We start from the raw sequence: 26,376 nt of genomic DNA, 5'->3' as shown, positions 1-26,376 counted from the left end.
TATAAAAACAAAACACTTTATTACAATTAGGCTGAAAAAATCCAATGAAAACACAACTACTTTACAAGTACAAATGTTTTCTTTTTCCATTGTTATTTACAGGTTTTTTTTCTTCAACATCAATAAAAAAAATGACAAATTTATGAGAAAACACAAGATACTAAAGTACATGTTTACAGTGTATTTGTTACATAAAAAAAAAAAACTATGATAACTAAAGGAACGTGCATTATTATTTCCATTTAATATTTTACGGCAACAAAAACAACAACTGATTTAAACTATATTTAAACTGTGTTGTGTGTGGTGGTTTATAACACGGACAATCTCTATTTAAGATTGGGTTTTAATGGCAAAACCTTATGCCAAATATAAGTTACCTTTGGACACTCCCAACAGGTTATCAGACTGGGGGTCAGGAACATAAAGCATGACTGATACTTCAGGTCATGGATGGATGGATGTGAGTAAGAGATTCACAAATGACAGTTAGCTAGGATGAGCTGAGGGCTTGGGACCCTGCCCCCTCTGGTGGACAACAGCGGTACTACTGGCGGAGCTAGTCACAACTACACTATCACTATCATGAGAAGAATGGTCCAGTGGGATATTCTCTACGTCTAGAAACAACAAGGAAGTCACAGACACCATAAGGGAGAACCAGGAGAAGAAGAAGAATCACATCAAATGGGGGGAGGGAGAGAGAGAGAGGGGGAGAGAGAGAGAGAGAGAGAGAGAGAGAGAGAGAGAGAGAGAGAGAGAGAGAGAGGGAGGGAGGGAGGGAGGGAGGGAGGGAGGGAGGGAGGGAGGGAGAGAGAGAGAGAGGGAGGGAGTTGGCAGGGGACAAAGTATGGATACACTAAACATCATTCTATAGGACAGCTCAATCCCCAGAATAGCTACACACCAAATCAATACGCCCCCGGCAAAAGGGAATATATTCATCAAGATGACGATATGAATTGTACTTCATCAGCTCTTGCAGTCAGACACGTTGGTGCAGAGGGAAGCTTTCGAACAAGGGGGGGGGGGGGGGGATCTGCTGACACTGCAGGTGAGCTAAGAAGAGGACACTGTGAAAGAAGCAGAGCTGTACACGGGCCGACCTCTGGTGCTGTGGGTCAAACTCAGCCACACTGGCTCCCAAGCGACGGCACGCCCTGCCTCCGGGAGTCTATTTACACTGACAACAAGGTGGGGGGCTCCAACAGCACTGCCCCTCCCTAGCTACTGCCCCCACTGGGCTTGGCTGGGGTTTTGGCTCTGAGGGCTCCTCCGGAGCGAGCCTGGCCCTTGGCGGGGGGCGGGGGCTGCTGCGCAGGGGGGGCGTCTGCAGCGGGGGGCGCCGTGGCCTGGGGGGCCGGGCTGTTGGCCGGAGGGCTCTGGATCTGAGAGGAGGAGGCGGCGGCGGCCTGGAGCAGCTTCTGCTGGATCACCTGGGCGGTGGTGACGCCCGCGGGGAACATCTGGACCTGGGCCGGGGCCGAGGGGGAGGCCTGGGTCAGGGCCACCGTCTGGGTCTGGAGCTAACACAGGACACGCACGTTAGAACTGCACACCACCACCTGTTAGACCAATACGATCGCGTATGTTGACTAGGACGAATGCCTTTTGGATTTTTGTGGTTTGTAAGTAGCGAGCTGTTGTGAGGGCCTGTGGTGCCTCCGTGTCTCCCTACCTGCTGTGGAGAGGACACGATCTGCTGGATGTTGGCCACGGTGGGCTGCTGCTGCACGATCTGGGGGAGTTTGGCCACCTGGTGACAGACCAAACAGGACCATCAGCACCAACACGCAAACCCCCCCCCCCTCCCCCATACCTCGACACAAGCCTACGTGCCCCCTCTGTGGAGCAGGGCCGAGGGGGACTTCTGATGGCGCTCTCACCTGGAGCTGCTGGGCTCCCGTGGGCTTCTGGCCCTGGGCGATGGGAGTGGTGAAGAACTGGGTCTTGATGCCCGGCTGGATCTGGGTGGTGGTGGCGTAGGTGACCTTCTGCTGCTGGAGGGCGGGCAAGGCCGCCTGCACCGTCACCTGCTGGGGACCCATCTGAGAGGGAGGGGGGGTGGGGGGTCAACGTAAGCTGCCTTTAAACATTTGTCCTTACCGTGGCTTTCACGATGGGGGCTTTGGATCCGAAACAAGCCCCCCCTGGTGGCCTGTGTGCTGAGTCTTACCTTCTGCTGGGCGGCGGCCGGGCCCTGCTGGGGCTGCGCTGCTTTCTGCTGCTGGGCTCCCTGCTGCTTCATCTGCAGCAGCTGCTGCACCTTCTGCACCTGCATCTGGGGGAACGGGGGCGTCAACACCGGCCCGCCTGCCACCCCCGGTGGAGAGGAGGAGATATGACAGGTCAGAGGAAGGAGAGGCTGGGGAACAACTCCCTTACACACACTCGCAGAGGAATACTAGAAGGCGTGTTGCCAATGGTAAAAATCGCAGAAGTGAAGGTTAACGACAGTGGATTAGGACATTAGGAGCGCTTGTTTTTCGTCAGTGTTGCCCACCTGTTTTAGGCTGCCCGATGGCCACACTGATGCCAGCTACGGTGACGCCAGCGGTGGAGACCACGGCGGGGACAGACACCACAGGGGGCTTGGTCAGGGTCACCTGGGCGGGCTGGGCTGCCTGCGTCTGGATCTGACCCTGAGTGGGCACCCGCGTCTGGGCCACACACACACACACACACAAAGTCACCTCAACAAAGCCAACACCAGGAGAGACTCCAAACATTCCCCAGTGTAGTGACACGCAGGTGAGCAGCATCCCATCCCAGCGGCTCTCACCAGTCTGGCCACCTGCAGGTTGGCCACGGTGGCTCCGGTCAGCACGGTGCCGGGCCTGGACGTGGCCACGGAGGCCAGCTGGGGGCTGGCCTGGGCAGGCTGGACCTGTCCGGCCACCTGGCCAGCTCCTGCTACGGCTGCCGCCACCTGCAGCTTCTGTTTCTGCAGCTTCAGCAGCTCCTGCAGACCGGGGGGGGGGGTGGGGGGGTTGTAAGTACTAGTGTATCGAGCAGTGGTTCTTAACCCTGGTCCTCAGGGAACCCCTGTCCTGCATGTTTTAGATGTTTCCCTGCTCCAGCACACCTGATTCAAATAAATGGGTCGTTATTGAGCTCTGTAGAATCCTGGTAACGAACATGCATTTGAATCAGGTGTGTTGGAGCCAAGAAACATCTCAAACATGCAGGACAGGGGTTCCCTGAGGACCAGGGTTAAGAACCACTGGTATAGAGGGTGTGTGGTAGGTAGAGTATCGAGGGTGTGTGGTAGGTAGTGTATCCAGGGTGTGTGGTAGGTAGTGTATCCAGGGTGTGTGGTAGGTAGTGTATCCAGGGTGTGTGGTAGGTAGTGTATCCAGGGTGTGTGGTAGGTAGTGTATCCAGGGTGTGTGGTAGGTAGTGTATCGAGGGTGTGTGGTAGGTAGTGTATCCAGGGTGTGTGGTAGGTAGTGTATCGAGGGTGTGTGGTAGGTAGTGTATCCAGGGTGTGTGGTAGGTAGTGTATCCAGGGTGTGTGGTAGGTAGTGTATCCAGGGTGTGTGGTAGGTAGTGTATCCAGGGTGTGTGGTAGGTAGTGTATCCAGGGTGTGTGGTAGGTAGTGTATCCAGGGTGTGTGGTAGGTAGTGTATCCAGGGTGTGTGGTAGGTAGTGTATCCAGGGTGTGTGGTAGGTAGTGTATCGAGGGTGTGTGGTAGGTAGTGTATCGAGGGTGTGTGGTAGGTAGTGTATCGATGGTGTGTGGTAGGTAGTGTATCGAGGGTGTGTGGTAGGTAGTGTATCCAGGGTGTGTGGTAGGTAGTGTATCCAGGGTGTGTGGTAGGTAGTGTATCGAGGGTGTGTGGTAGGTAGTGTATCCAGGGTGTGTGGTAGGTAGTGTATCGAGGGTGTGTGGTAGGTAGTGTATCGAGGGTGTGTGGTAGGTAGTGTATCGATGGTGTGTGGTAGGTAGTGTATCGAGGGTGTGTGGTAGGTAGTGTATCCAGGGTGTGTGGTAGGTAGTGTATCCAGGGTGTGTGGTAGGTAGTGTATCGAGGGTGTGTGGTAGGTAGTGTATCCAGGGTGTGTGGTAGGTAGTGTATCCAGGGTGTGTGGTAGGTAGTGTATCGAGGGTGTGTGGTAGGTAGTGTATCCAGGGTGTGTGGTAGGTAGTGTATCCAGGGTGTGTGGTAGGTAGTGTATCCAGGGTGTGTGGTAGGTAGTGTATCGAGGGTGTGTGGTAGGTAGTGTATCCAGGGTGTGTGGTAGGTAGTGTATCCAGGGTGTGTGGTAGGTAGTGTATCCAGGGTGTGTGGTAGGTAGTGTATCCAGGGTGTGTGGTAGGTAGTGTATCCAAGGTGTGTGGTAGGTAGTGTATCCAGGGTGTGTGGGTCTACCTGGGGTTTCCCCACAGCCTTGATCTGGGGGGAGGCTGCCTGCTGCTGCTGGATCTGGTGCTGCTGGCGGAACATGTGCAGGTGGGTCGGGGTGATGGGCTTCCCCTGGGCCAGGTGCATGCCTGGGGCTGGGGACAGGAGGGGGGACAGGGAGAGATAGGGCCGGTCAGACCTCCATACGAGTGGACCTTTTCAGAGAGCATGTTCCTGGCGGAGGAGCCTGCAGTACCTGGAGTGACCTGAGTGACCAGGGGGCGGGCCTGAGACTGGACAGGGCTCAGGGTGGTGGACACCACCGCCGAGCCCGTCGCCGGGGTAACCGCCCTGATGCCCTGGCCTGTCGTTATGGCGACCACCTCGGCGGGGGCGGCCCTCTGCTGGGTTTGGACAACCTGGGCCCCGGGTGTTCCAGCGGTCTGTGGAAAAACACGGAGGAGAGATGACGAAGAACCCCGCACGACACGATACATCTGCTCCCTCAGGGACACGACTAGCTGTTGTGAGACTGTGGTTTCCAGTGTGTTGGACACATTAAAGGAGCTTGATCTCCTTCATCTCAGTGGGACGCTGCACTGAGCTACGACAGCAGCGGTAAACAGTCAGACTTACAGAGAGAGCGCCTGGGATGACTGGTGATGCCAGACGCTTGTTGGCCTGGAAGGGACTTGGAGAAACTCCAGGAACAGTGTTCACAATCACATTCCCCCCTATGGTGGCTTGAAGGGCACAAAAAGGAAACAATTTAGATAGAAATTCAAAAAGAAAATATCTATTAATTTTTTCTCCCCCCTAAGTACATGAAATGAAAACCTACCCCCTTGGATGGTCGTGCCGACAGGAGCGTTCTTGATCGCCCCCGCCTGAAAAAACACAAGAAACTCATGAGAAACACCATCCTCCATTTCCTCTCACGAGACAGAAATGAAAACCAGCTGCAATCTGAGCGAGGGGGGGGGGGGGCGTTTCCTCCTGCTCACCAGGACGGCCGTGTTGGGCACAGCAGCCACCCCAGCCACGGTGGGGGCCTGTGGGACCCCCGGGGCCAGGGCTACGCTGGGGGCCTGGACCTGCACCTGGACCTGGGCCGCCGCCTGGGGAGCTCCGGCCTGCTGCTGCTGGGCCAACTGCTGGGTCCTCTGTTGCTCTGCTAGGGCCTTGACGACACACACACGCAAACACCACATGTTTCAGCTTAGTGAACCGAGCACGGACATGACCACATCTGACAGACCTACTGCATTCCGTGACGGCAGCTCATACAACAAAGGAACCGAGGGGACCCCTTCAACGTGGTCCAAAATCGTGCACACACACCTTCTTCTCCTTGGCAATCCTGTCTGCTCTCTGCGAGGCCACCTGGATGGGAGGGAGGGGCTTGTCGTAGCTGATCCCGCTGTGAAACACCAGGAGGAGTTCACACGTTTAGAGTCCTGGAGGCACATTTGACTGAGAGCATCATTGGCGGTTCGGCGCGGAACGCTTTCTCACCTTTCTGCAAGGACGGACGCGTGTTTGGGGTTCTTCTGGAAGGGGTTCATTCCCAAACTGTGACGAGAGGGCAGAGAACGATCCCACACGCACTTAAGTATTTTGAAACGGCGAGAGCTTTTAAGTTGATAGCTATGTGATTTTTTTTAAGAAGGGGAGTGGGGGTGGTAGAGGTAACCTATTACATACAGAGGTTTGATGGGAGGACTCCTCTTGCTGGCGATGATCTTCATGAGCTCAAAGCGGCTGTTGTAGAGCTGGAAGTGGGTGGCGTTGTCGTCCTGGGTGTAGATCTGACAGGTCCTCAGGGGACGGCTGTTCTTCGACTGGGAGGAGGAGGAGACCAACGTCAACAGAGCTCTCGGCGCCATGCCAACACGTCACGGCCGCAGTTACACAAAGAGATTCACCTCATCAACAACGTCGAACGCCGGCTTACCTTGTAGATGCTCTTAGTCTTCTTCTTGGGGTTGGCCTCGTACACCAGCTAGTAAACAACAACAAACAGCAGTAGGGTTAGCCTCGTACACCAGCTAGTAAACAACAACAAACAGCAGTAGGGTTCGCCTCGTACACTAGCTAGTAAACAACAACAAACAGCAGTAGGGTTAGCCTCGTACACCAGCTAGTAAACAACAACAAACAGCAGTAGGGTTAGCCTCATACACCAGCTAGTAAACAACAACAAACAGCAGTAGGGTTAGCCTCGTACACTAGCTAGTAAACAACAACAAACAGCAGTAGGGTTAGCCTCGTACACCAGCTAGTAAACAACAACAAACAGCAGTAGGGTTAGCCTCGTACACTAGCTAGTAAACAACAACAAACAGCAGTAGGGTTAGCCTCGTACACCAGCTAGTAAACAACAACAAACAGCAGTAGGGTTAGCCTCGTACACCAGCTAGTAAACAACAACAAACAGCAGTAGGGTTAGCCTCATACACCAGCTAGTAAACAACAACAAACAGCAGTAGGGTTAGCCTCGTACACCAGCTAGTAAACAACAACAAACAGCAGTAGGGTAAGCCGCACCAATGCCAGCGTGTGACCCTGCGGTTCTGTAAGGAACGTGGCATGGTTCACCGTCACCCCCCTCACCCCCCGGCCCCTCACCTTGCCCTCCTCCCGGGGGATGATGACGTTCTCGTAGCGGTTGCGGCACTGCTTTGGCGAGCGGTAGATGCGGCTGCAGGAGTTGACCACGTCGCTGACCAGGTCCCAGTTGGGCGTGTGGGCGGGAGACACGATGGTCAAGTTCAGAGGGAGCTCCAGGAGCTGCTTGACAGCCTGACACACAGAAGACAGAGTCACCACCCACACACTATACTGACACACAGAAGACAGAGTCACCACCCACACACTATACTGACACACAGAAGACAGAGTCACCACCCACACACTATACTGACACACAGAAGACAGAGTCACCACCCACACACTATACTGACACACAGAAGACAGAGTCACCACCCACACACTATACTGACACACAGAAGACAGAGTCACCACCCACACACTATACTGACACACAGAAGACAGAGTCACCACCCACACACTATACTGACACACAGAAGACAGAGTCACCACCCACACACTATACTGACACACAGAAGACAGAGTCACCACCCACACACTATACTGACACACAGAAGACAGAGTCACCACCCACACACTATACTGACACACAGAAGACAGAGTCACCACCCACACACTATACTGACACACAGAAGACAGAGTCACCACCCACACACTATACTGACACACAGAAGACAGAGTCACCACCCACACACTATACTGACACACAGAAGACAGAGTCACCACCCACACACTATACTGACACACAGAAGACAGAGTCACCACCCACACACTATACTGACACACAGAATCAGAAATGTGTTTAATCGCCAAGTAAGTGTTCACAAACAAGGAATTTACTTTGGTGGGCAGGTGCAAACAGTAAACATGATAAACAAAATGGTCAAATGTAGAAAAATGTACAACAAAATACTGGCAGAGCTATATAAAATAAAAGACAGTTACCACCAATAGACTACTCACACACTATACTATCGTAAGCAACTACCTAATTACGTTAAAACCCATTTACTATACTGGATAACTAAATAGTTACTACCTAACTATATTATACTACATCTACCTAGTTACTAGGTAATCTAATTAGGTTACTACTAATACTACTAATAAACTTCTCATCACTCTGCAAATTTGTTTGTATCTATACCACGCCTACATATTAACTACCATTAAATCCGCCATTAAATACTATCACATACTATGTGATAGTATCCTTTGCATACAGAGATCACATGACTAGGAGGCGGTACCTGTAGCAGGGCCCAGTCCTCACTGATTAGCCACTCCGGGTTGTCCTGGCCCGCCTCCATGGCCGGCTTGACCAATGAGGGCAGGGGCTTGGCGAAGGGCGCCTGCTGCTTGAGGGAGAAGTTCTTCTTCTGGTCCTTGCCCTCGCGGCGGACCTTGAGCATGCTGGCCTTCTCGAAGAGGGAGCGCGGCGGCACCACCGTCTCCCCATGGCCCTTCTTCTTCTTCCTGCCTGCTGCTCACACACACAACACTCCGGCGTGAGGACACATTTACATTTAGTCATTTAGCAGACGCTCTTATCCAGAGCGACTTACAGGAAGTACAGGGACATTCCCCTCCGAGGCAAGTAGGGTGAAGTGCCTTGCCCAAGGACACAACGTCAATTCGCACGGCTGGGAATCGAACCGGCAACTTTTTGATTAATAGCCCGATTCCCTAACCGCTCAGCCGTCTGACCCCCAGGACACACCGCGCCACCACAACCAGGAACTGAACCTGGAGGAGGAGGAGACGACGCCTCACCTGACGGGTCCATCTTCAGCCTCTTGTGCTCCTTGCGGACGTAGACCGGAGGAAGTTTGGATTCGGGCATGGGGGCCGAGTCGTACATCAGGCAGATGACCGAGTCGATGTAGATGTCATTGTCGTCCTGGGGCGGGGTGGGCGGCGTCCAGAGCTGCACACGCCAAGCACACGTCAGAACACGTGTCCTACACCTCATACACACATGTATATGCCTGCTAAATATAGATGAGCTTACCGGCATGATCTCTGTCTGGCCATCCTCCGCGTCGAACACGTACTCCTGTTGATAGAGGCACGATGGTTTAGAGATTTGTGCTTGGAAGTGAATAAAGCAGACCGCTGTTGACTCCCCGGCCTACCATGTTGTAGGCATCCTCCCTGGTGTAGGTGAACAGGTCCACCTCTCCCTCCACCAGCAGCCTCTCCTCCTCCTCACACTTGAGCTTCTTGAGGTGCTTCATCTCCCAGCCCCGCTTCACCCAGTCCAGGCGCTCCTGGGGAATGGAGTCGGGGGGGAAAGGGAGCAGAAATCCAGACGTTTTTTGGGGTTTGTTAAAAGAGTTTTGAGACCTTTTTGTGTTGGGTTGGCTTTGTGACCTCCTCACCTTGAGAAGACTTTCATCGTCACCGACGTAGAGGTACTCCAGGTAATGTAGGGCGTACTTCTCTATGGGCGTGAGCTGGGGAAGAGAGAGGGAGGAAAATAGTGAGGAAATAGTACTGCTGTCTAAGAAGAACTTAGACAATATTTGCTTAGAAAATATTAGCCTTCCAGTAAATAATGTAAGTCAAGTAAAGTCATTACTAAGTAAGACACTTTGTAGTGGTTTGGTTACCTGGCACATGACAGCATTGAGCTCCTCTATCTGCGAGGGATCGTCTTTGACAGACGCCTCCTTCTCCAGCTCCTCCCCGGGGGCCTCCGGACCCCCCTGGCCCCCCTGCTCCTCCGCAGGGGGGGCGTCCAGGCTGATGCTGCTGAGGGCCTGGATGTAGGGCCGGGCCACGCGCGGGGAGATGGCCTCGGAGGGGGACGGCTCCTGATGCAGCACCACAAACTCCTCCACCTTCTCCCCCGAGCCTGCCTCCACCTCAAACAGGTCCTGAATGGTCATCTGGGGGAGACCGAAACACAGCAGGGTTGAGGAACATCTCTTGGGGATTTGATTGAGCCCATGGTGCCAGAATGGGAGACTGGCATTGGGGGCGCTCGTGAAACCCCCACAAATCGAAACTCAAAATACTGATTGGGTTGGATGTCCCACCTGTGTGAGGAAGGCCAGGGTGTAGTCGGTGCCCTGGGCGGCCACCTCTCTGATCAGGTCCTTGGTGCCGTTCTTCAGAAGCTTCTCCTCTATGGAGTTCCCGCTCTCCAGTCTGGGAGGGAGGAGACAATGAGTTAGGGGTTCCCTGCGCCCCAGACAGGACACGGTGTGGGACGAGCTGGACCCGAGAGGGTTAACGAGCGCGTCACCTGTAGATGTGCACGTCCTTGGAGCGCCCGATCTTGTCGCACCACTCCTGGGTGCGGGTGTCCATGCTGGGGTTGAGGTCCGTGTCGTAGAAGATGATGGTGTCGGCGTCAAACACGGTGCCCACCGCCGAGCAACAGCGGTTGGTCAGGATGCTGCAGAACACTTGGCGGTTCCTGTTAAACGCTTTCATGTTCTCCTGAGGGGAACCAGAGAGGGGTGGGGGGGGGAGTCAGGAACAGAGCAGAAAGAAAGGCCTCTATCCTGGCCAACTAGTCAGTTGGAGTGGCCAGGAAACATCCACTCTAACCTCAAACTCTTGTATGAACAATAAACATGCCACTTATGTGTGCTATCGCTTGTGTCCAACTCAAAACCAGGTGTATAATTGTGCTACATAGCTTAAATGATTACAGATATCCTCCAGTACAGTTCACTCACAGATCGCCGACAGAGAGAGAGAGAGAAGGAAGGAGAGGTCAAAAACAAATGCAGATGTTGGTTAGATCAGAGAAGTCAAGCCAGGGCAGAAAACGAGTGCCAGTTAGCAGTGATCAAAGGAGGAAAGTTCTAGCAACGCCCGAATCTGGGGCAGTCAAATGTGAGCGTCTCTGAAGGCCCTGGCAGGAACAGCATCCAGCAGGGAGGGAAGAGAGCTCGGTGCTCTGTCCCCGTGGAGAGCCAGAACACTGCACTGAACTGGGAGCTGCCGGTGTTAGATGGGGAGACAGACATTGGGAAGGCTGCTAGCGCTGTGTGAGTGAGTCAACTGCAACAATCAGGCTGTATTGTAACACACTAAACAAGGCCTACTGAACACTAACTAGACCAGGACAGCTGGTGGGTGCAGATAGGGAGGGGTAGTCTACCTGGCGTTCCTCCAGGGTCAGGCTCTCGTCCACGCGGACGTAGGTGAGCTGCCGGTGGTCCAGGAAGTCCTCCAGGATGTCCAGCATCTTCACCATCTGGGTGAAGATGAGCACGCGCCGATTCTCTGACCTCAGCTTTTGAAGCAAAATTGCCAGAGCCTCCAGTTTACCTTTAGGAGAAAAAACAACAAAAACAAAAACACATTTGAGTGGATACAAAGTTCTGGAAAATACTTGAGGCTCGATTGAACTCTCGTTTGCCAACTTTTGTGGCATTGTTCTGTTACAGGACGGGCCTGACTGGCTCACCTGAGTCCATCTGCATGAGCTGGAGGTCTGGGAACTGGAGGAGGGGGCCACAGGTCAGCTGGTGGATCTCAGAGCTGTGGGGGGCGGCAGCCTCCACAAGCCTGCGGACCAGGGCCTTGTGCTCCAAGCTGTAAGGAGCCGGGGGATTGGCCGCGTACATTTGAGGGGGAGGAGCAACAGCGGCCGGCACCACACAGGATAACCTAGAAAGACCATCAAAGTGAGAAGGAGGTGTTGACCGACTTCACATACGGATGGTGTTTTTGTTGGACTTCTAATGGAACTGAGATGTTTGATACGGGTCAAAGCGTGAGTGAACTTGAGACTTGATAAGCACCTCTGGACTAAGCTCCTCCCAGCCTCCAGGCGATCAGAGGTGGAGAGGAGAGCGGACTGGAGGTGGGTGGTGGTGGTGACGCAGGTCCTCTGGGCCCGGTGGCAGCTCTCCCTGCCCACCCACCTCCAGCCCCCGGCGGTGAGGGCCGAGTGGGGGGCCCCCGGGGCCACGCAGCAGGCCTGGAGCAGGTCGGCCCCGTACAGGACGCCCCTCCCACAGCGCCGCTCGTTTGCGCTGAACAGACGGGCGAGACGCTCCTCCACGTGGCGGCTCCTCTCCTCCGACGACTCCTGAGGGAAGGGAGAGAGAGAGAGAGAGAGAGAGAGAGAGAGAGAGAGAGAGAGGCAGGGAGAGAGAGAGGGAGGGAGGGAGAGGTAGAGAGAGAGGGAGGGAGGGAGGGGTAGAGAGAGAGGGAGGGAGGGAGGGGTAGAGAGAGGGAGGGAGGGAGAGGTAGAGAGAGAGGGAGGGAGGGAGGGGTAGAGAGAGAGGGAGGGAGGGAGAGGTAGAGAGAGGGAGGGAGGGAGAGGTAGAGAGAGAGGGAGGGAGGTAGAGAGAGGTAGAGAGAGAGGGAGAGGTAGAGAGAGAGAGAGAGGGAGGGAGGGAGGGAGGGAGGGAGAGGTAGAGAGAGAGGGAGGGAGGGAGGGAGGGCGGTGAGACAAAGCCGGGCCTCGTTCTAAATCACTCTGGTGACAGGGACGGTAAAATGACGGGTGGCCAAGAGCCAGACTCTCACCTGTGGGGCGGCCGGACCTGCCGCAGCGGGAGCAGGCTTGGAGCTGCCACCGGGAGTGCTGGTCGTGGTGGAGTTGGAGTTAACCCCTGGACCTTAGAAGAGAAAGAGAGAGAAACAAAAAGGAGAGAGATGGAGAGAACAGGTCAGTGTTAGAAGGTCAGAAGGAGCAGCGAAGCGCGACCCGTGCAAGCAGGAGCGCAGGGGGGTGTGCAGGTGAGACCGGCGCTCACCTGGCTGAGACGAGGGGGGGGCGGGGGGAGGGGTGCCGGGGGCGGAGGAGGAGTTGGGCACAGCCGGGGGTACGGTCTGCATCACCATGGAGCCCTGCGGCCGGAGGATCTGCTGGCCGGGGGCCGACACGATCTGCAGGATGTTGCCTGCATCACACAGACACAACACAGGAACAATTAAACAGCTACTTGGACAATCACTGAAAGGGTCTCAAATTGGGTTTTCAGGAGGTAATATTCAAATAAATTGGGAGAGAAAAAACATCAAATTGGAAAGGGAGAAATTCTATGTTGAAAGTGACTGAGAACTATATACTCAAGATGTTAAACTGTCAGAAAAGTTGAAGATGCAACCTTTTATCCTGTATAAGAATGATACTGTGTTCAGTGTGCAAAGAGAGGCCTACCCCCAAATCGAACTCTGGGTAACACTGGGCTTACGTAAACAAGGGGTCCTGGGCTGACTACTGGAGGCCATAAAATATGTTAATCATATGGTCAAGCTTGGAGGGGTCAGAGAGCGCACACACGCACTCACATGCACACACACAAACACGCGCGCAAGGTCTATGCAAGGGAGCCAATCAAAGGAGAGCCATGTGACAGTTGTATGAACCAATGACTGTGAAGAGCGGTTTCGTTTAAAAGGTTAGCTAGCACAGCATGCTAGCGGACAAACTTTGTAGCACCATGGTGTGTGATGTTTTAGTGTCCTTGTGGGCCGGTCGCAAGTAAGAAAGCTTTCTTAACTTCCTCACCGACTGACTGTGCAATGCTTGATGGGTTAATATTTCTGACATAAACAGCACACAGACACGAGTCTGGCTGGACAAACGACAGAGGAAGGAGGAGGAGAGAGTATGTATGCAGGCTGTACTTTACCGAGTGTACCTTGGAGCTGCAAGGGCTGGCCCGCGGTCAGCTGACGCAGCTGGCTGGGGGACAGGGTGAACTTGTTGCCCTGGAACTGCAGGGTGACGGGGGTCTCAGGCTGGGACACCCGGGTCTGGTTGCCCGCTATGGAGGCCAGCTGGGCGATCTTCACCACATCTCCACCTTCAGTAGGATGGAAGAGCACACACACACACACACACACCTCTAGTTAAATAACTGCTCCAAAATGTTTTTTTTTTAATGTTTCTTAAAAGACCCAGCGGTTTTTCAGTTAGTTAAAAGGGTGAAACTAAAGAGTGACCATGCAGAACCAAGGTGGGTTAATAAGTGGACAGGTCCTTCACAGCAGCTCAACCCTGAGGGGGGAAGAAACCTGAACAGAGCGGTCTTCAGGAGACACACATCCTGGAACAAACAGACTATGTATTCAGTTAAAGCCGGTTTGCACTTAACTGGGCCTTTTCAACACCATCCCCACTTCAGCCAGAGACGCAAGGTAGACTCAGAATGACGAATATTCATCCTCAAACGACCACATTTCTCTTTTTAAATGAAGGTCAACGCATAAATAAACTAGCGAAACGATGAGACGACTGGAGGGGCGGCGTCAATTTCCCCGCTTAATCGTGAAACGGTATCCATGGTGACGTGAAGGTGCTGTTGAAAAGGTTTGCGTGTTCGCACGGGGAGGCAGAGGGCCGTCTGAGAACCACCATGTGTGAGGAACACCATCTCCACACGCAGAGCAGAGTGCACCCGCACCCCCCCCCCACACACTCACAAACAACAACAACAACAAAAAACACAGGAACAACATCCCCTGTACACAGAGGATCCCAAAAAGCTTTGGGGATCTCATCTTGCACAGGTAGGCTGACACAAAAAAAACACACAAGATTAGTAAAATGGGAGAAACCAATTTTGGATGGGGTTGGGGGTGCATTGGGCGGTGTTTAGACAGGTTAAAATGGTTGAGTGTGGTGGGTCAGGGCAGCATTCGATGTGGACATGCAAGTCTAGAGAGAGCCAAACTGAGGAAGACTGGGTCAGTGGACAAGCTGCTGATGTGGTCGTTCAGACTGGAAAGCACTGGACCTTTGGTTTACTCAGTCAATAGCTTACAGTTTTAATAAGAGAAAAAATTGAATTATGTGAAATATTTGAATTACCGAGGCCATAGCTAGGCATTATAAAAGGTTGTGAATCCCCCAAAAAATATTTCAAAGAATAGTCTCACTGAATACATCACCAATATCAATTAGGCTTACATAGCTTTTGAAAATTATATATAAAATTGAAATGTAAATTTGACATTAATGCTTTGCCCATTTAGTTGTTTTTTAAATGCCGCCCCCCCCCCCCCCCCCAAACTGTTTAGTTAAAGCCAAGCCCCAAGTACACATCAGCAGCGTCCTATAAAAGCCCTGTGTTCAGAGCAGCCCTTCCTGCTGCAGAGGAGCAGGGAGGAGGGGAGGAGGCCACTGACTTACTAGGCAGCCGTGCCTGGGCCTGGGATGTTAGAACCAGCCTCTGGGGCAGCAGGCTGGGCTGGAGGGCCTGGCTGGGGGCTAAGGCCGGCCTGGGCCCCTGAGCCGAGCCGGGCAGGGGGACCTGGGCCACGGAGCCCAGCGCCACCTGGGCCGGAGCCCCAGGGGCAGCCCCCACCACATGCTGCCTAGCGGCGGGGCTCCCAAAGGGGGCTACAGCAGGGGATGTAGAGGTGGTGATGGCTGGAGTGCTGCTGTGGGCTTTCTGAACAGCCCCTCCAGACGCTGTAAGGGACAAGGGGGTTTGGGATGGGGGTCTTACTGTTAGACAACACGTACACAGCTCTGCTTCAGTGAGGTTGTCCTTCTGCATGATGTGGGACTGGCTGGCTTACAGGGCTATCATCACGTCAATATCGGGAGAATTTGTAGTCAAGGCTTCCAGTCAACGGGTGCCAGGCTAAACCTAAGGCTTATAAATATGGATTCAACCTTTTTAGTTTTTGAATATGGTGCACATCAATATGGTGCACTTTCCCATGCAAAAACACATTTGAAAATGCCATGGTAGTAATGACACACAAAATGTTAGAGTAAACCAACTAAAATAAAAATTAAATATCACATGCCTCACAAAACAGTAAGGCTGATGTTACGGGCTTTAAAACGGCACATACACACACTCGAAGCTCCTCAGGCTTAAAAGGAGATCATTACGTCCCGGATTTGCAATTCTCAAGGCAACGGCGCCCCCTAGTGGAGGGGGGACGAGCCTCAGACAGATGTGTTCTTACCCTGGGAGCTGCTGGTGGTGGTGGTGGTGACGGGGGACTTGCCCCTGGCCTGGGCCGGCTGTGTGGACGCAGCAGGGGCCGTGATGGTGGGGGTGGCGGTGGGAGGAGTGGGAGACGGGCTGGTGATGAGGACCAGACGGCCCTCTGGCTTGGTGCCGTACTGCACCGGCTGGAACAACCTGCCGATCACATCCCAGAATTAGACCCGTCGATCGTTCCCCCTTCGCATGTCTTACCACCAAGCAGGAGGTTGTTTGTGTTGTGTGTGGTCTCCAGACCTCATGGGTTTGATCTTGCAGGGCTTGGGCCTGGCCGGGGGGTCAGGGCTGCTGTGGATCTCCTCGATGAGCTGGCGGGTCACCTTCAGCTTGGGCAGCACGTTCTCCGCCTCGTGGCGGGTCAGACGGCGCTCGTTGCTAATCAGGTCAAACAGGGACAGGTCCACCGTCTAGGAGGAGGTAGAAGGAGTTCGAATGGTTGAGATCACATCAGTTGGAAAATACATTTTTAGAAGCAATGTTTTGTTTTTGTTTTTACACAAAAACCTGAACGGTCTCAATGGCTGTGAGTGAGAAACTTCCTGAGTGCCACTGTGTGTATGTGTATGTGTGTGTGTGTATGTGTGTGTGTGTGTGTGTGTCCTACCTTCCAGGGGTCGTCCTGCAGGGCTCCCAGCACCAGCGAGGGCGTGTGATACTGCAGAGCGGAGCAGACGTAGGAGCTGCTGGTCTCCCTGGGGGTCACCAGGTCAGGGTGGTTACACACCCGCTGCAGCTGCATCAACACCTGCAGGACACTCACAAAGTGGCCCGTCTTCAACGCCTCCTGGGCTCTAGGGGGCGACGGAGAGCAGAGGGCAAACGCATGAGTAACAGAACGGGGGAAACAACATTAGCAAGGGCGTGTGACTAATGCATGAGTTCGAACTGACTAATACAAATAAGTACTGTGTGCTGTGTTGCTCAAGGGTGGCGCTGAGAGGAGAGAGAGAGAGAAGGGGGTGGGGATGCGGTCAGGGGAGTGACTGACCCTGGCTGGATGAGGATGTCCTCGTACATGTTCTTCTGCCGGCCGGACAGACGACACTTCAGGATGTGTTCGTACTTGTTGGGCAGCTGCTTCTCCACGTCCCTCTTGGAGCGCCTCAGGATGAAGGGCTGGATCATCTGAGGAGCAACGGAGGAGAGCCGGACCTGAGTAGGACTAGGGACAGCTGAGAAAACACACCAGGCTTTCCAAACGGCCGTCAACACACCCCAGGATGGGTTGTGGGGCTTTCCACCTACCCTGTGCAGGCGGATGACCAGTTTGTGGCAGTAGTCCTGGTTCTGGTCGGTGCCTGGTTTCACAGGGAACTCGGAGTAGGCCCGTGTGATTCCAGGCAGCAGGAAGTGGATCATGGTCCACAGCTCCTTCAGGGTGTTCTGCAGCGGTGTGTTGATGAGGAGGATCCTCTGCTGGCTGAAAAGTCACACAAAAACAACAACTGTCAACTTCCGTGAATGCTTTCTCACAAAGCCCTGATCTTCTCGGACATCTCTGCGTTTCGGACAGAGGGGGGTTCCCGCGAGCGCGTCTCACCTCTTGAGGGCGAAGACGGTCTCCCAGTGTTTCTCGGACATGTTCTTGATGAGCTGCACCTCGTCCAGGACCAGGTGCTTCCACCTTCTCCGCAGGAAGTGGCTCTGGTCCTTCAGCAGCAGCTTGTAGGACGTCACGCACACGTGGAAGCTGTTGGCCTCCGCCCAACCCTGACGACACAACAACAACAGTTCACACCGGGTTCCCCACGACCACGCTGACCAGCAGGCGTGCGTGGGGAACCCTGGAGAACCCCCCTAGTTACCGTTCTCTTGGCTCGGCGTTCCCGTCGGTTGCCCAGGTACAGGAGGATCTTCAGACCGGGACACCAGCGTTTGAACTCCATCTCCCAGCTCAGGATCTTGCAGGTCCTCACGACCACCAGGTGGGGTCCCCAGATTCCTAGAGGAAAAACAACACGAGAGATTCAAAGACCCGTCCTCATATCGAAGCTTGGCACACAAGCAACCAGAGTCCCAAACACTGCTCCAGCTAAGGGCCTGTGGACGGCCATGTTGCTCACCCTCCTCCCCAGCCAAGTGAGCCATGTAGGCCACGGTCTGAACCGTCTTGCCAAGGCCCGTCTCATCTGCCAGGATACCGTTGAGGTTCTTCTTGTGAAGGCTAGCCAGCCAGTCCACTCCGATCTGCTGGTACTCCCGCAGGGAGCCATGCAGCAGGACAGGAGCCTGGCAGCGGACCTGGAATGCAAAACAAACACACCCTCTGCATTAGAAAAATATAATCACATAATATTCATAATATCCCAGGCAACAGAAGTGGACTGACTCATCATTTTATACTTGATTCCCTCCTCATCCATAATATTCCCTATCGTCCTCCCTGTTATGGAACCGTGACCAGTGTGTGAGGACATGCTGACTCACAGCTGAGGTAGTCCTGGCGCTGCCCTTGGGCAGGATGAGGTCGGTGGCCGCCGCCACCTCTGCTATGTCCCTCTTGGGTTTCCCGTCGGCACCGGGCGAGCTGGGCTTGTCTGCAGCACTGTGCTGGTCCACGCTGAGCACCGAGTCTATCAGCACGGCCTCGTGGGGGCTTCCCAGAGGGGTCTCCGTCACTGAGAGACCAGGAAACCAGGCAACACTGAAACACTTGCTCCAACACAACTCATTGTCTTGCCAGCAAGGCACAGATGGAAACAATTATGAGGGGATTTTTTTGGGGGGTACCTTCAGATTCCTCCTTGTCCTCGTCCTCACTCCGAGGGCTGGGCTGAGGCCAGTCAAAGCTGTCGGCGTACGCCCCGGCATACTGCTTCACCAGAGCATCCAGGGGCATCTCAGCTGAGAAGCAGACACACACACACACAGAGGTGAGACTAAGACGGGGAGAGACTCCCATAGGAATGTCATCCAACAACTGTTTTTTTGTGTTTGGTGCCGTAACGAACCATCTTTAGCCAGTTCTGCCAGCTCCTTCTTCTGGTCGGCTTCCACCTCCATGGCCTCCTGCTCTGCTATGGTGCTCTCCTCATCCAGCGCTGGGAGGAACAAAGACACACACACACAACCGCACGGTCACACACACACACACAACACAACTGTAGGACAGAAACACCCACATGACATGGGGGGGGGCCTCTGGATTACATACGTCCTTCTTCAACCAATGACGTGCTGGATTTTCTCTTCCTGGTTGAGACGCTGGGTTCCTGCTAAATGTGAAAATATGCAACGATGAAATGATGCATTTGAAATATCATGGCATATCATTATCGCCCTTATGTCCCGATTAGGTCGTTTGTTTCCAAGTAGCGCCTACCTCTTTTTCTTTTTCTGCATTCTCCACTGTCGTCAGAGCACCCTGTCCTGTAATACGAGGGATAAGCAAATATTTTGTATGAAGCTCATAGATCAATATGAGGGGAATTCCCAGAAGCAGATTCTCTGGACAGAAGTGAGAAAGCTCACCCTTGCTTGAAGCTCTCTGCAGGCTCAGGGTTTTCAGTCTTTTGTTATAAATCTCAAACTGGAGTTTGATTTCGACGACCTGAAAGAAACCACACAAGGAGAATTGGGCACGGCTGAGGGTAATCTGAATGACGTTGATGTTTTGTTGGACAGAACCTCGAGGCGTCCAGACCGATCTCACACCTGCTCAATGTTGGACCAGAAGAAGTCCACCTCCCGGGCTATGCTGCTGGCGATCTGACGAAGGTGGGACTCCTCCTCCTTCTTGGACCTCTCCTCCATCTTCTTCTGCTCGTCATGGTAACGGGCACAAGTACGAACCAGCTGAAGGGGGCGGGGGGAAATGCCAATAAATGTCAAGGAGACAAGACTCCGGGTGCCGTCAACACCAAGTACACAAGGCACCAGCGCCACCATACCTTTTTAGCAGCAGCCTCCTTCCACCTCCTCTCCTGAGCGAAGTCTGCAGCCATCCAGCGCATCTCCTCCAGCAGGTAGTCCCAGTGGGACTTGGGCCGCGAAGCCTCCATGAGTTTGGGCAGCCTGCTGGCCGACCACTGACCCTCCTTCCTCAGCTCTGAGATGCGCTGATGCACCTGGGACTCCTGTGTGGGCGGAGAGGAACACAGACAGCATGAACGTGAGGAGTGATCTCAACCTAACAACCCTCTGATCTCAACCTAACAACCCTCTGATCTCAACCTAACAACCCTCTGATCTCGACCTGACAACCCTCTGATCTCGACCTGACAACCCTCTGATCTCGACCTGACAACCCTCTGATCTCAACCTGACAACCCTCTGATCTCGACCTGACAACCCTCTGATCTCGACCTGACAACCCTCTGATCTAGACCCAACAACCCTCTGGTCCTTTCTGTGTCCACGTGAGCCCGCTCTTCCTCACCAGTTTGGCCTGCTCCACCTGTTTATCCTGGGAGTTCTCCTGTGAGGACTGCATGCCCGAGCCCTGGCCAAAGCCCCCCAGTTTGACCGCCGACGTGCCGTTGGGCCCCGCCAGCTTGGACTGCGTGGCCGGGCTTACGCTGGAGCCGGGGGGGCGCAGGGGGCCCGCCGTGTGGGGGGACGGGAGGGAGTTGCTGGCCCCCAGGGCGGAGGGGGACAGTGAGGCGATGGAGAGGGAGTTGTTCATCATTCTCTGACCGGCTTGAAGCGCGTCTGCTACGGGACGTGCTAGGGCCACGGTCTGAGGAGAAGCGGGAAAGAACCCCAGATGTTGAGAACGTGTACACCTACAGGACATAACTACAAGCTGAAACTGTTCTGAATGGACATGGGTGGACTGAGCGCGTGTCCTGCCTGCATCATGGGCTGGACCTGCTGCAGCTGCCCAGCCTGCATCTGAGGGTGGAGGGCCGACTGCATCTGCTGCTGGAGCTGGGCCTGGAGCTGGGCGTGGGGGTTCACGGGGGCGCCGACCGCCCCCTGCACCTTGACCTGGGCGGCCGCCTGGCCGGGGTTATCCACCAGCTGGGACTGCTGGGAGAGTGCCAGGGGCAGACCCCCCATGGGGAGAATGCCCTGGGGCATCCGGCCTGGCAGCTGGGGGGGAGGGGTGTGCAGGCTGGCGGCGTTCTGTACCGGAGGCCCTTTGGACGGGTCGTACTGCTGCTGGGTCTGCTTCTGGCCAGGGATCTGGACCGCCTGGGGGTTCGGAGGCATCCCACCTGCGGCACAGGAACCGAGTCAAGGGAAAAACCAAAGGAGAGGTGCGGAGAGGATGGGTGTGTGTGTGTGGGAGGGAGTTGATCAGGCTCTCTGGTGCTTGCAACAAAGTCTAGGCCATTCTTGCTTGAATGAAAAATGTATAGAAAAAATACGAATTAAAATCCCTGAACTGAAGCGGCCATGGCTGGGCTGGTGCCTGAAGTTAGAGTGAGCTCTAAAAGGGGGATAGAGAGAATCCTCCAAAGGAACCTCTATTCTAACATTTACCTGCGTGGAATACCAGAAGACTGCTCGGCAGGTCGAAGGTACTTTTTTCCCCCTCCCACTGCATTCAATATAGATCTACTTTGTGGTCTGGTCTATGTTATATAATTTAAACTTGTGATTTGGGTGTTTTTTAAATAACAATTTCCAGGATGAGCTCCCCAGAACCTTGCTATGGCCTTGTGACCTGGATGTGCTGTATATACCAGCAGCAGCATGAAGTACCTCTTACTGCTGAGGAAGAGTGGAACATAATGAAATCATACAGCACAATGATTACAGAAGAAATCAAATCAATATGATCTTCTACATGTCTGTCAAATGAAATACTACTTCAGGTAATGCAAACCAAAACATCTGTAAAGAGAGAATGTGATTAAAACGGTAAAACTTGGGTCATGCATTAAGGGTTTAGGAAGTTTGGGAGAGGGATAGAGAAGGAATGAATAAAAGAAACAAACAGGTCAGAAAAAAAAAGGAACTGGACAATCACGATCACAAAAACGTCACATGTTCAGCATGCATGAAGCGATGTCACTCTGGCCGGAAACGCTGGCATTTCAAATGCCTGGACTTTTGGTGGGCGGTACAGAACATAGCAAAGCACAGGAGAGAGCAGGGGACACACAGGGGGGGGGGCATCTAGCAGGCGGCAGGCCTGAGCGGAGCTGGGCACACTGAAGCAGCGGCTGTCTTACCTCCCTGTCGACACCAACACCTGGCCCTGACACACACCCCCAACACACGCGCCCCCCCAAAAAACACCACCCGTGACGGGGCCGCACCTCCTCCAGCACGGCCCGCCCTCCAGCCACGGCTGAGGGAGAGAGCCCAAGTCAGAACGGTATGCCATGGACACAGATGGAGAGACCAAAAGAAGATGAGCGATGGAAGGGAAAAGACAAGACTCTCGATGGACTGGACGGAACTGAGGAGGTGGAGATGTTGGCGAAGGTGCATTCTGTTGAGACAGCGGGCTGGGAGAGAGAGATGAAGGAGGGATGCCGATGAGAAATAAAAAAAGTAGTAATGCAAAAAAGAGCCATTTAACAAGCCAAAACACATCCCACTGAAGAGAGATCATTTTTTTCCCGGTCTTTCCCACTTCCCGTTTTCCGCTTCCGAATTAGCCAACGCTCCGCCGGTACAGGGAAGACAATCCAAAAAATGATTTGAGGAACAAACTTCAGAAAAGGAAGAGATGGATGGAGACGGATGATCAACGGCCAACATTAAAGAAAGACAAATCATAAGGACATGGCATCTTCCTAGTGAGGCTACTCTTCTTCAAGACTTGGTTCTCCTCTTCCTCATCCTCCCTTGTGACAGAACGAGAGGGCGCTGGCAGAAGCTAACCCTGAACTTCCTTAGGCCTGCTGAAGTATCCGAATGATGGATGAAGATCGAGTTTGTTGATGCTGCTTGGAAGTTTTGTTGGAGACATTCAATGTTGGATTGGATTTTTTGTTTTTTTGGCGAGTTTGTTTGTTGATCGGTTCACGTCCAGCAGCATCGAACAGAACAGAGTACTGCCTTGGTAGAGGCACTCCTACCTTGCGCAGTCGGCATAAGCTGCTGGAGAGGAACGCCAGGCGATCCTAAATTGGCTACACCAGGATGCTGGAAAATCAGCCCATGGCGACCAACGTCAATCCGGGACCTCTTAGCCTGATCTGGGATTCAAAACACACAATACCCTCGTAACGCAAAAAAAATGAAAAAAAAAAAACTACAAAGAAACTAAACACTGCGTACACAGACAGCGACGATGACGCTCTGACGTACAGACCCACACTTCTCCTTCCGCGGGTTAGGACCTCTACAAACAGCGCTAGTAGAAGGTGCCAAATATCTAGAAGCAGAAGCAATTTGAGGGAAGAAACCAAAAAAAAAACGAACAAACAAACAGAAAAAGGAAGAAAGAAAAGGAGGGGGAGCCCAAACTGAAGAGAGACGGGAGGGAGGGTTCTGGAGGCCCTACCTGCTTGTGCCATGGCCTGCTGCCTCTTAAAAGCCTCCATGTCGCCTGGGTTGGTCATGGTACCAGCAGCTCCTCCGGGGTGACCCTGGTAGAGATGCACTCTAGAGGTTAGCATGATGACCCTTCACACCAGATATCTCAACGTGAACGTTTCAGTTTGGATCCGAAAAAAAAGAAGATTAAAACGGTGGCCATAGTGTGCAAGACGCATTCCCTATGTGAACGGGCTTGTGTTCAGGAGAGCCCCCCCCCCCCCTTTCACTGCTCTTCACCTGCAACTGCTGCTGGGTGGAGAACGCCGCCGAAACGTTGGGTGGGAGCTGCGTTGCTATGGCGACCGGCGTTCCCGCCTGTCCATCCTTCCCGGTGACAACCTTGACCTGGGATCGACACAGATTTGAATTACATTCACACACAGACGGTTTTCACTGCGATTCTGAAAACAGAGCTAATGGCAGTTTCTCCGTTTAGAATTTTTTTGAGACATAAAAAAAAACTAACAACTGCCCACCTCATCGTTAATGACCTCAGACTGCTCCTCCTCTTCCTCCTCATCCTCAAGGTCCAAGTCGTTCTGCCTCAGATAAGTGAAGAGCGGCACAGAAGGCTTCTTCTTGAAGGCCAAAAAGTCCATCATGTTCCCCTGGAGGTGCTGAAGGAAGAACAGCTCGATCAGGTAGTCTTTGAACACCTCCTTCAGCCCCTCCATCTTCTTCGCGTGGTGCTCCAGGCATTGCTTCCTCAGCTGGGCCACTTCGAGGCTCGAGGGGGCTATTTCCTCCAGCTTTTTGGGCGTTTGCTTCTTGACGGAGCCCATGGACATGCCGGTAGGGCTGAGAGGGGTGTTGGGGATGCCTTGGGAAGGGTTGGTGAGAGACGGGTTGGACGGGGGAATGGAGGAGGGCATGCTGAAAGTGGCATTAGCGGCTGCTCCGATCCCAGCACCCCCACCTTGGGCCATCTTCTCGTATATCATGGGGCGCGCCAGCTGCCCCTGGATGATACTGCTGATCTGAGGAGGTAGGTTAGATGTGGTGATGTGTCCTGGGCTTCCCAGCGTGGGCAGAGACGTGCCGCTGGCCACCGGACTCTGCGGCCCCAGGTGATGGATGGTGCCTCCGGTCTGCGAGTGAGGCTGGGACAGCCTCCGCTCCCGCACAGAGCCTGGGATGCCGGGGGAGGCCAGCTGGGCCTGGCCGGGAGTGCCGGGTGTAATCTGGGTCAGCCCTGTGCCATCTTGGTAAACAAAATGACTACTTACAGTCGGGCTCCCTAAACTCATTTGTCTCATCAACATGCCAGGGTCGACGAATCTGGTTGGACTCTGTCCGCACACGCCCAGACCTGTTCCTGGGGCCCCTGGCCGTTGCACGCCCTGGAGGGGGCCCGGGCTTTGCTGGGTGGGGCTTTGGGGTTGCATGGGCTGGGGCAGGGGTGAGGTGACCTGGATTAAAGGAGATGTGGCATGTTCAAACCTCCACTGTTGGGTTGTGTGCTGAAAGCCAGGAGAGGCAGGGTTCTGGATGGGCACAGGGGTCAGAGTGATCTGTTGGTTGCCGGTGACCATTTGACCCACATTTTGTAAGGTGATGTTCATGTTCTGCCCAGTGACGGGGCTTCGGCTCATGATTATCTGGTAGTTGGGGGACTGTGGGGCTGAGGGACTGGCTGCAGAGGTGATGGTGGTCACAGGGGATTGAGGGTGGTTGACTGTTGCTTGCTGCTGGGTTGCCAGGTTCTGCTGCTGGGTTGCCAGGTTCTGCTGCTGGTCATCTGCTTCAGACTTGGATCTCTGAACTTGACGCTGCACATTCTGTGATCCACTTCCATGGTGCATTGCGTTATTTAAAAGCAGTACCTGTAGACAAGGTGCAGATGTCAAATTACAGTTGCCAATACTACACACCAGCATCACATGGACAAATAACAGTTAGGGTAAACTAACCCTAACTAATAAATCAAAATAATTTCCAAATGTTTGATTGAATTCCCCCTACCATCAAAATGCAAAGATTACTTTGTCTAAAGGTTTCATAAAGGCCGAATATGGAGACAAATGGGTGTAAACATGGCGAACTACTGATGTTATTGTTTACGAAGATGTGCTAGGTCTTACTCCTGGTGCATACAGTACCGTTGAGAAGCAGAACGCTGCGGCTTCAACTCAATGAAATGCGTATGTTTCATGCATCTCCCAATACTAATTTCTCATTCTCCATAAAGTCACTGGCTAGCTAAATTATTAAATTTGATTATAACGACATTTGTTTCACTGTGGCGCACAAGCGGAATCCGTTCCATTCCAGCAATTAGCTACACTAACCCAAGTAGAATTTGACAGCCCAGAACAGTACATAAGTCAAGGTACACTAGCTAGATACACACGAAACATACAATAATTTTGTTATTAGCTAAAGTTACTTACATATCGTAATTAGCATGATAACCAGCACTGTTTATTGCAACACTGCATTTATTTCTTGTGTAGCTAGCCTATCTAGCAAACAATTAAATACAATGAACTAGCTCGCTGACAAGAGCGTGGTAGTCTAGCTTAGGCTAGCAATGTACGGGTGCTTGTTTAGCTAGCCTAGCTAGCTATTCGTATCGACTCGGCATCTATTACGGATCAAAACGCGTCTAGTGTTATTTTTTACTATACACCTTTCTATTAATTTAGTTTATAGTTTTCCAATATTCATCACATGAGATACATAACCACTGTTAACAGTTTAGTTGTAAAGAGTAGTCTAGCTACCTTTAGCAAGCTAGCTCTAGCTATGTTAAGGCCTGCAGTGCTTGGTAAATAAATAGCTAGCTAATATTATTACATGCACAACAATTGCGTACCTACTCACAGTGGATGAAAATACAGCTGTCTCATCAACGAACACGCTATCTTCAAAAACTCATATTCAAGGTTTTTCTGATACTGCAAGATATTACATCAATTCAATGTTTTGAGCATATCTCATTAAGAGACATAGCTGCGGGCCACCTATTCTGTGAAGAACCGGAAGTACTTCTGATCGAGAGGAAGAAATCTACTGAACCAACCGGGTCAAAGATCCT

The 26,376-nt window shown here is 53.1% G+C and overlaps 1 protein-coding gene and 1 non-coding gene across 6 annotated transcripts; both read right to left on the bottom strand.

Annotated features, from left to right (window-relative positions):
- ep400 (E1A binding protein p400) lies at nt 1-26,306 on the bottom strand. 5 transcript variants are annotated; one of them, XM_062454199.1, is made up of 54 exons: nt 26,163-26,306; nt 23,816-25,162; nt 23,577-23,684; nt 23,305-23,389; nt 22,877-22,996; nt 20,691-21,058; nt 20,278-20,577; nt 19,790-19,975; nt 19,554-19,694; nt 19,371-19,449; nt 19,222-19,268; nt 19,054-19,114; nt 18,851-18,940; nt 18,630-18,743; nt 18,327-18,517; nt 17,963-18,140; nt 17,705-17,841; nt 17,440-17,609; nt 17,145-17,319; nt 16,888-17,024; nt 16,504-16,690; nt 16,137-16,306; nt 15,859-16,037; nt 15,068-15,349; nt 13,566-13,739; nt 12,684-12,830; nt 12,454-12,545; nt 11,721-12,010; nt 11,384-11,586; nt 11,075-11,244; nt 10,208-10,404; nt 9,999-10,110; nt 9,570-9,848; nt 9,339-9,413; nt 9,093-9,227; nt 8,969-9,013; nt 8,731-8,884; nt 8,208-8,440; nt 6,976-7,149; nt 6,302-6,349; nt 6,052-6,188; nt 5,863-5,919; nt 5,689-5,767; nt 5,352-5,528; nt 5,189-5,234; nt 4,984-5,090; nt 4,604-4,790; nt 4,375-4,502; nt 2,783-2,962; nt 2,504-2,660; nt 2,177-2,313; nt 1,887-2,048; nt 1,679-1,756; nt 1-1,526 (listed from the first exon to the last, which is right to left on the bottom strand). In XM_062454199.1, the coding sequence occupies exons 2-54, from the start codon at nt 25,139-25,141 to the stop codon at nt 1,224-1,226; spliced, it is 9,294 nt and encodes a 3,097-aa protein (XP_062310183.1). In that variant the 5' UTR covers nt 25,142-25,162; nt 26,163-26,306; the 3' UTR covers nt 1-1,223. The 5 variants fall into 5 exon arrangements, with proteins under 5 accessions (XP_062310183.1, XP_062310185.1, XP_062310186.1 ...); XM_062454201.1 differs by lacking the exon at nt 15,068-15,349; XM_062454202.1 differs by lacking the exon at nt 15,068-15,349 and having other exon boundaries at nt 13,575-13,739.
- Nucleotides 10,804-10,933, bottom strand: LOC134015459 (small nucleolar RNA SNORA49). Its single transcript, XR_009929112.1, has one exon. It is a non-coding gene; the product is annotated as a small nucleolar RNA SNORA49 (small nucleolar RNA).
- Nucleotides 26,307-26,376: the final 70 nt, after the last annotated feature.

This window comes from Osmerus eperlanus, chromosome 28 (assembly GCF_963692335.1).
Source record: "Osmerus eperlanus chromosome 28, fOsmEpe2.1, whole genome shotgun sequence".
NCBI classification, from domain to species: Eukaryota; Metazoa; Chordata; class Actinopteri; order Osmeriformes; family Osmeridae; genus Osmerus; species Osmerus eperlanus.
This window is presented reverse-complemented; position numbering and strand designations above follow the sequence as displayed.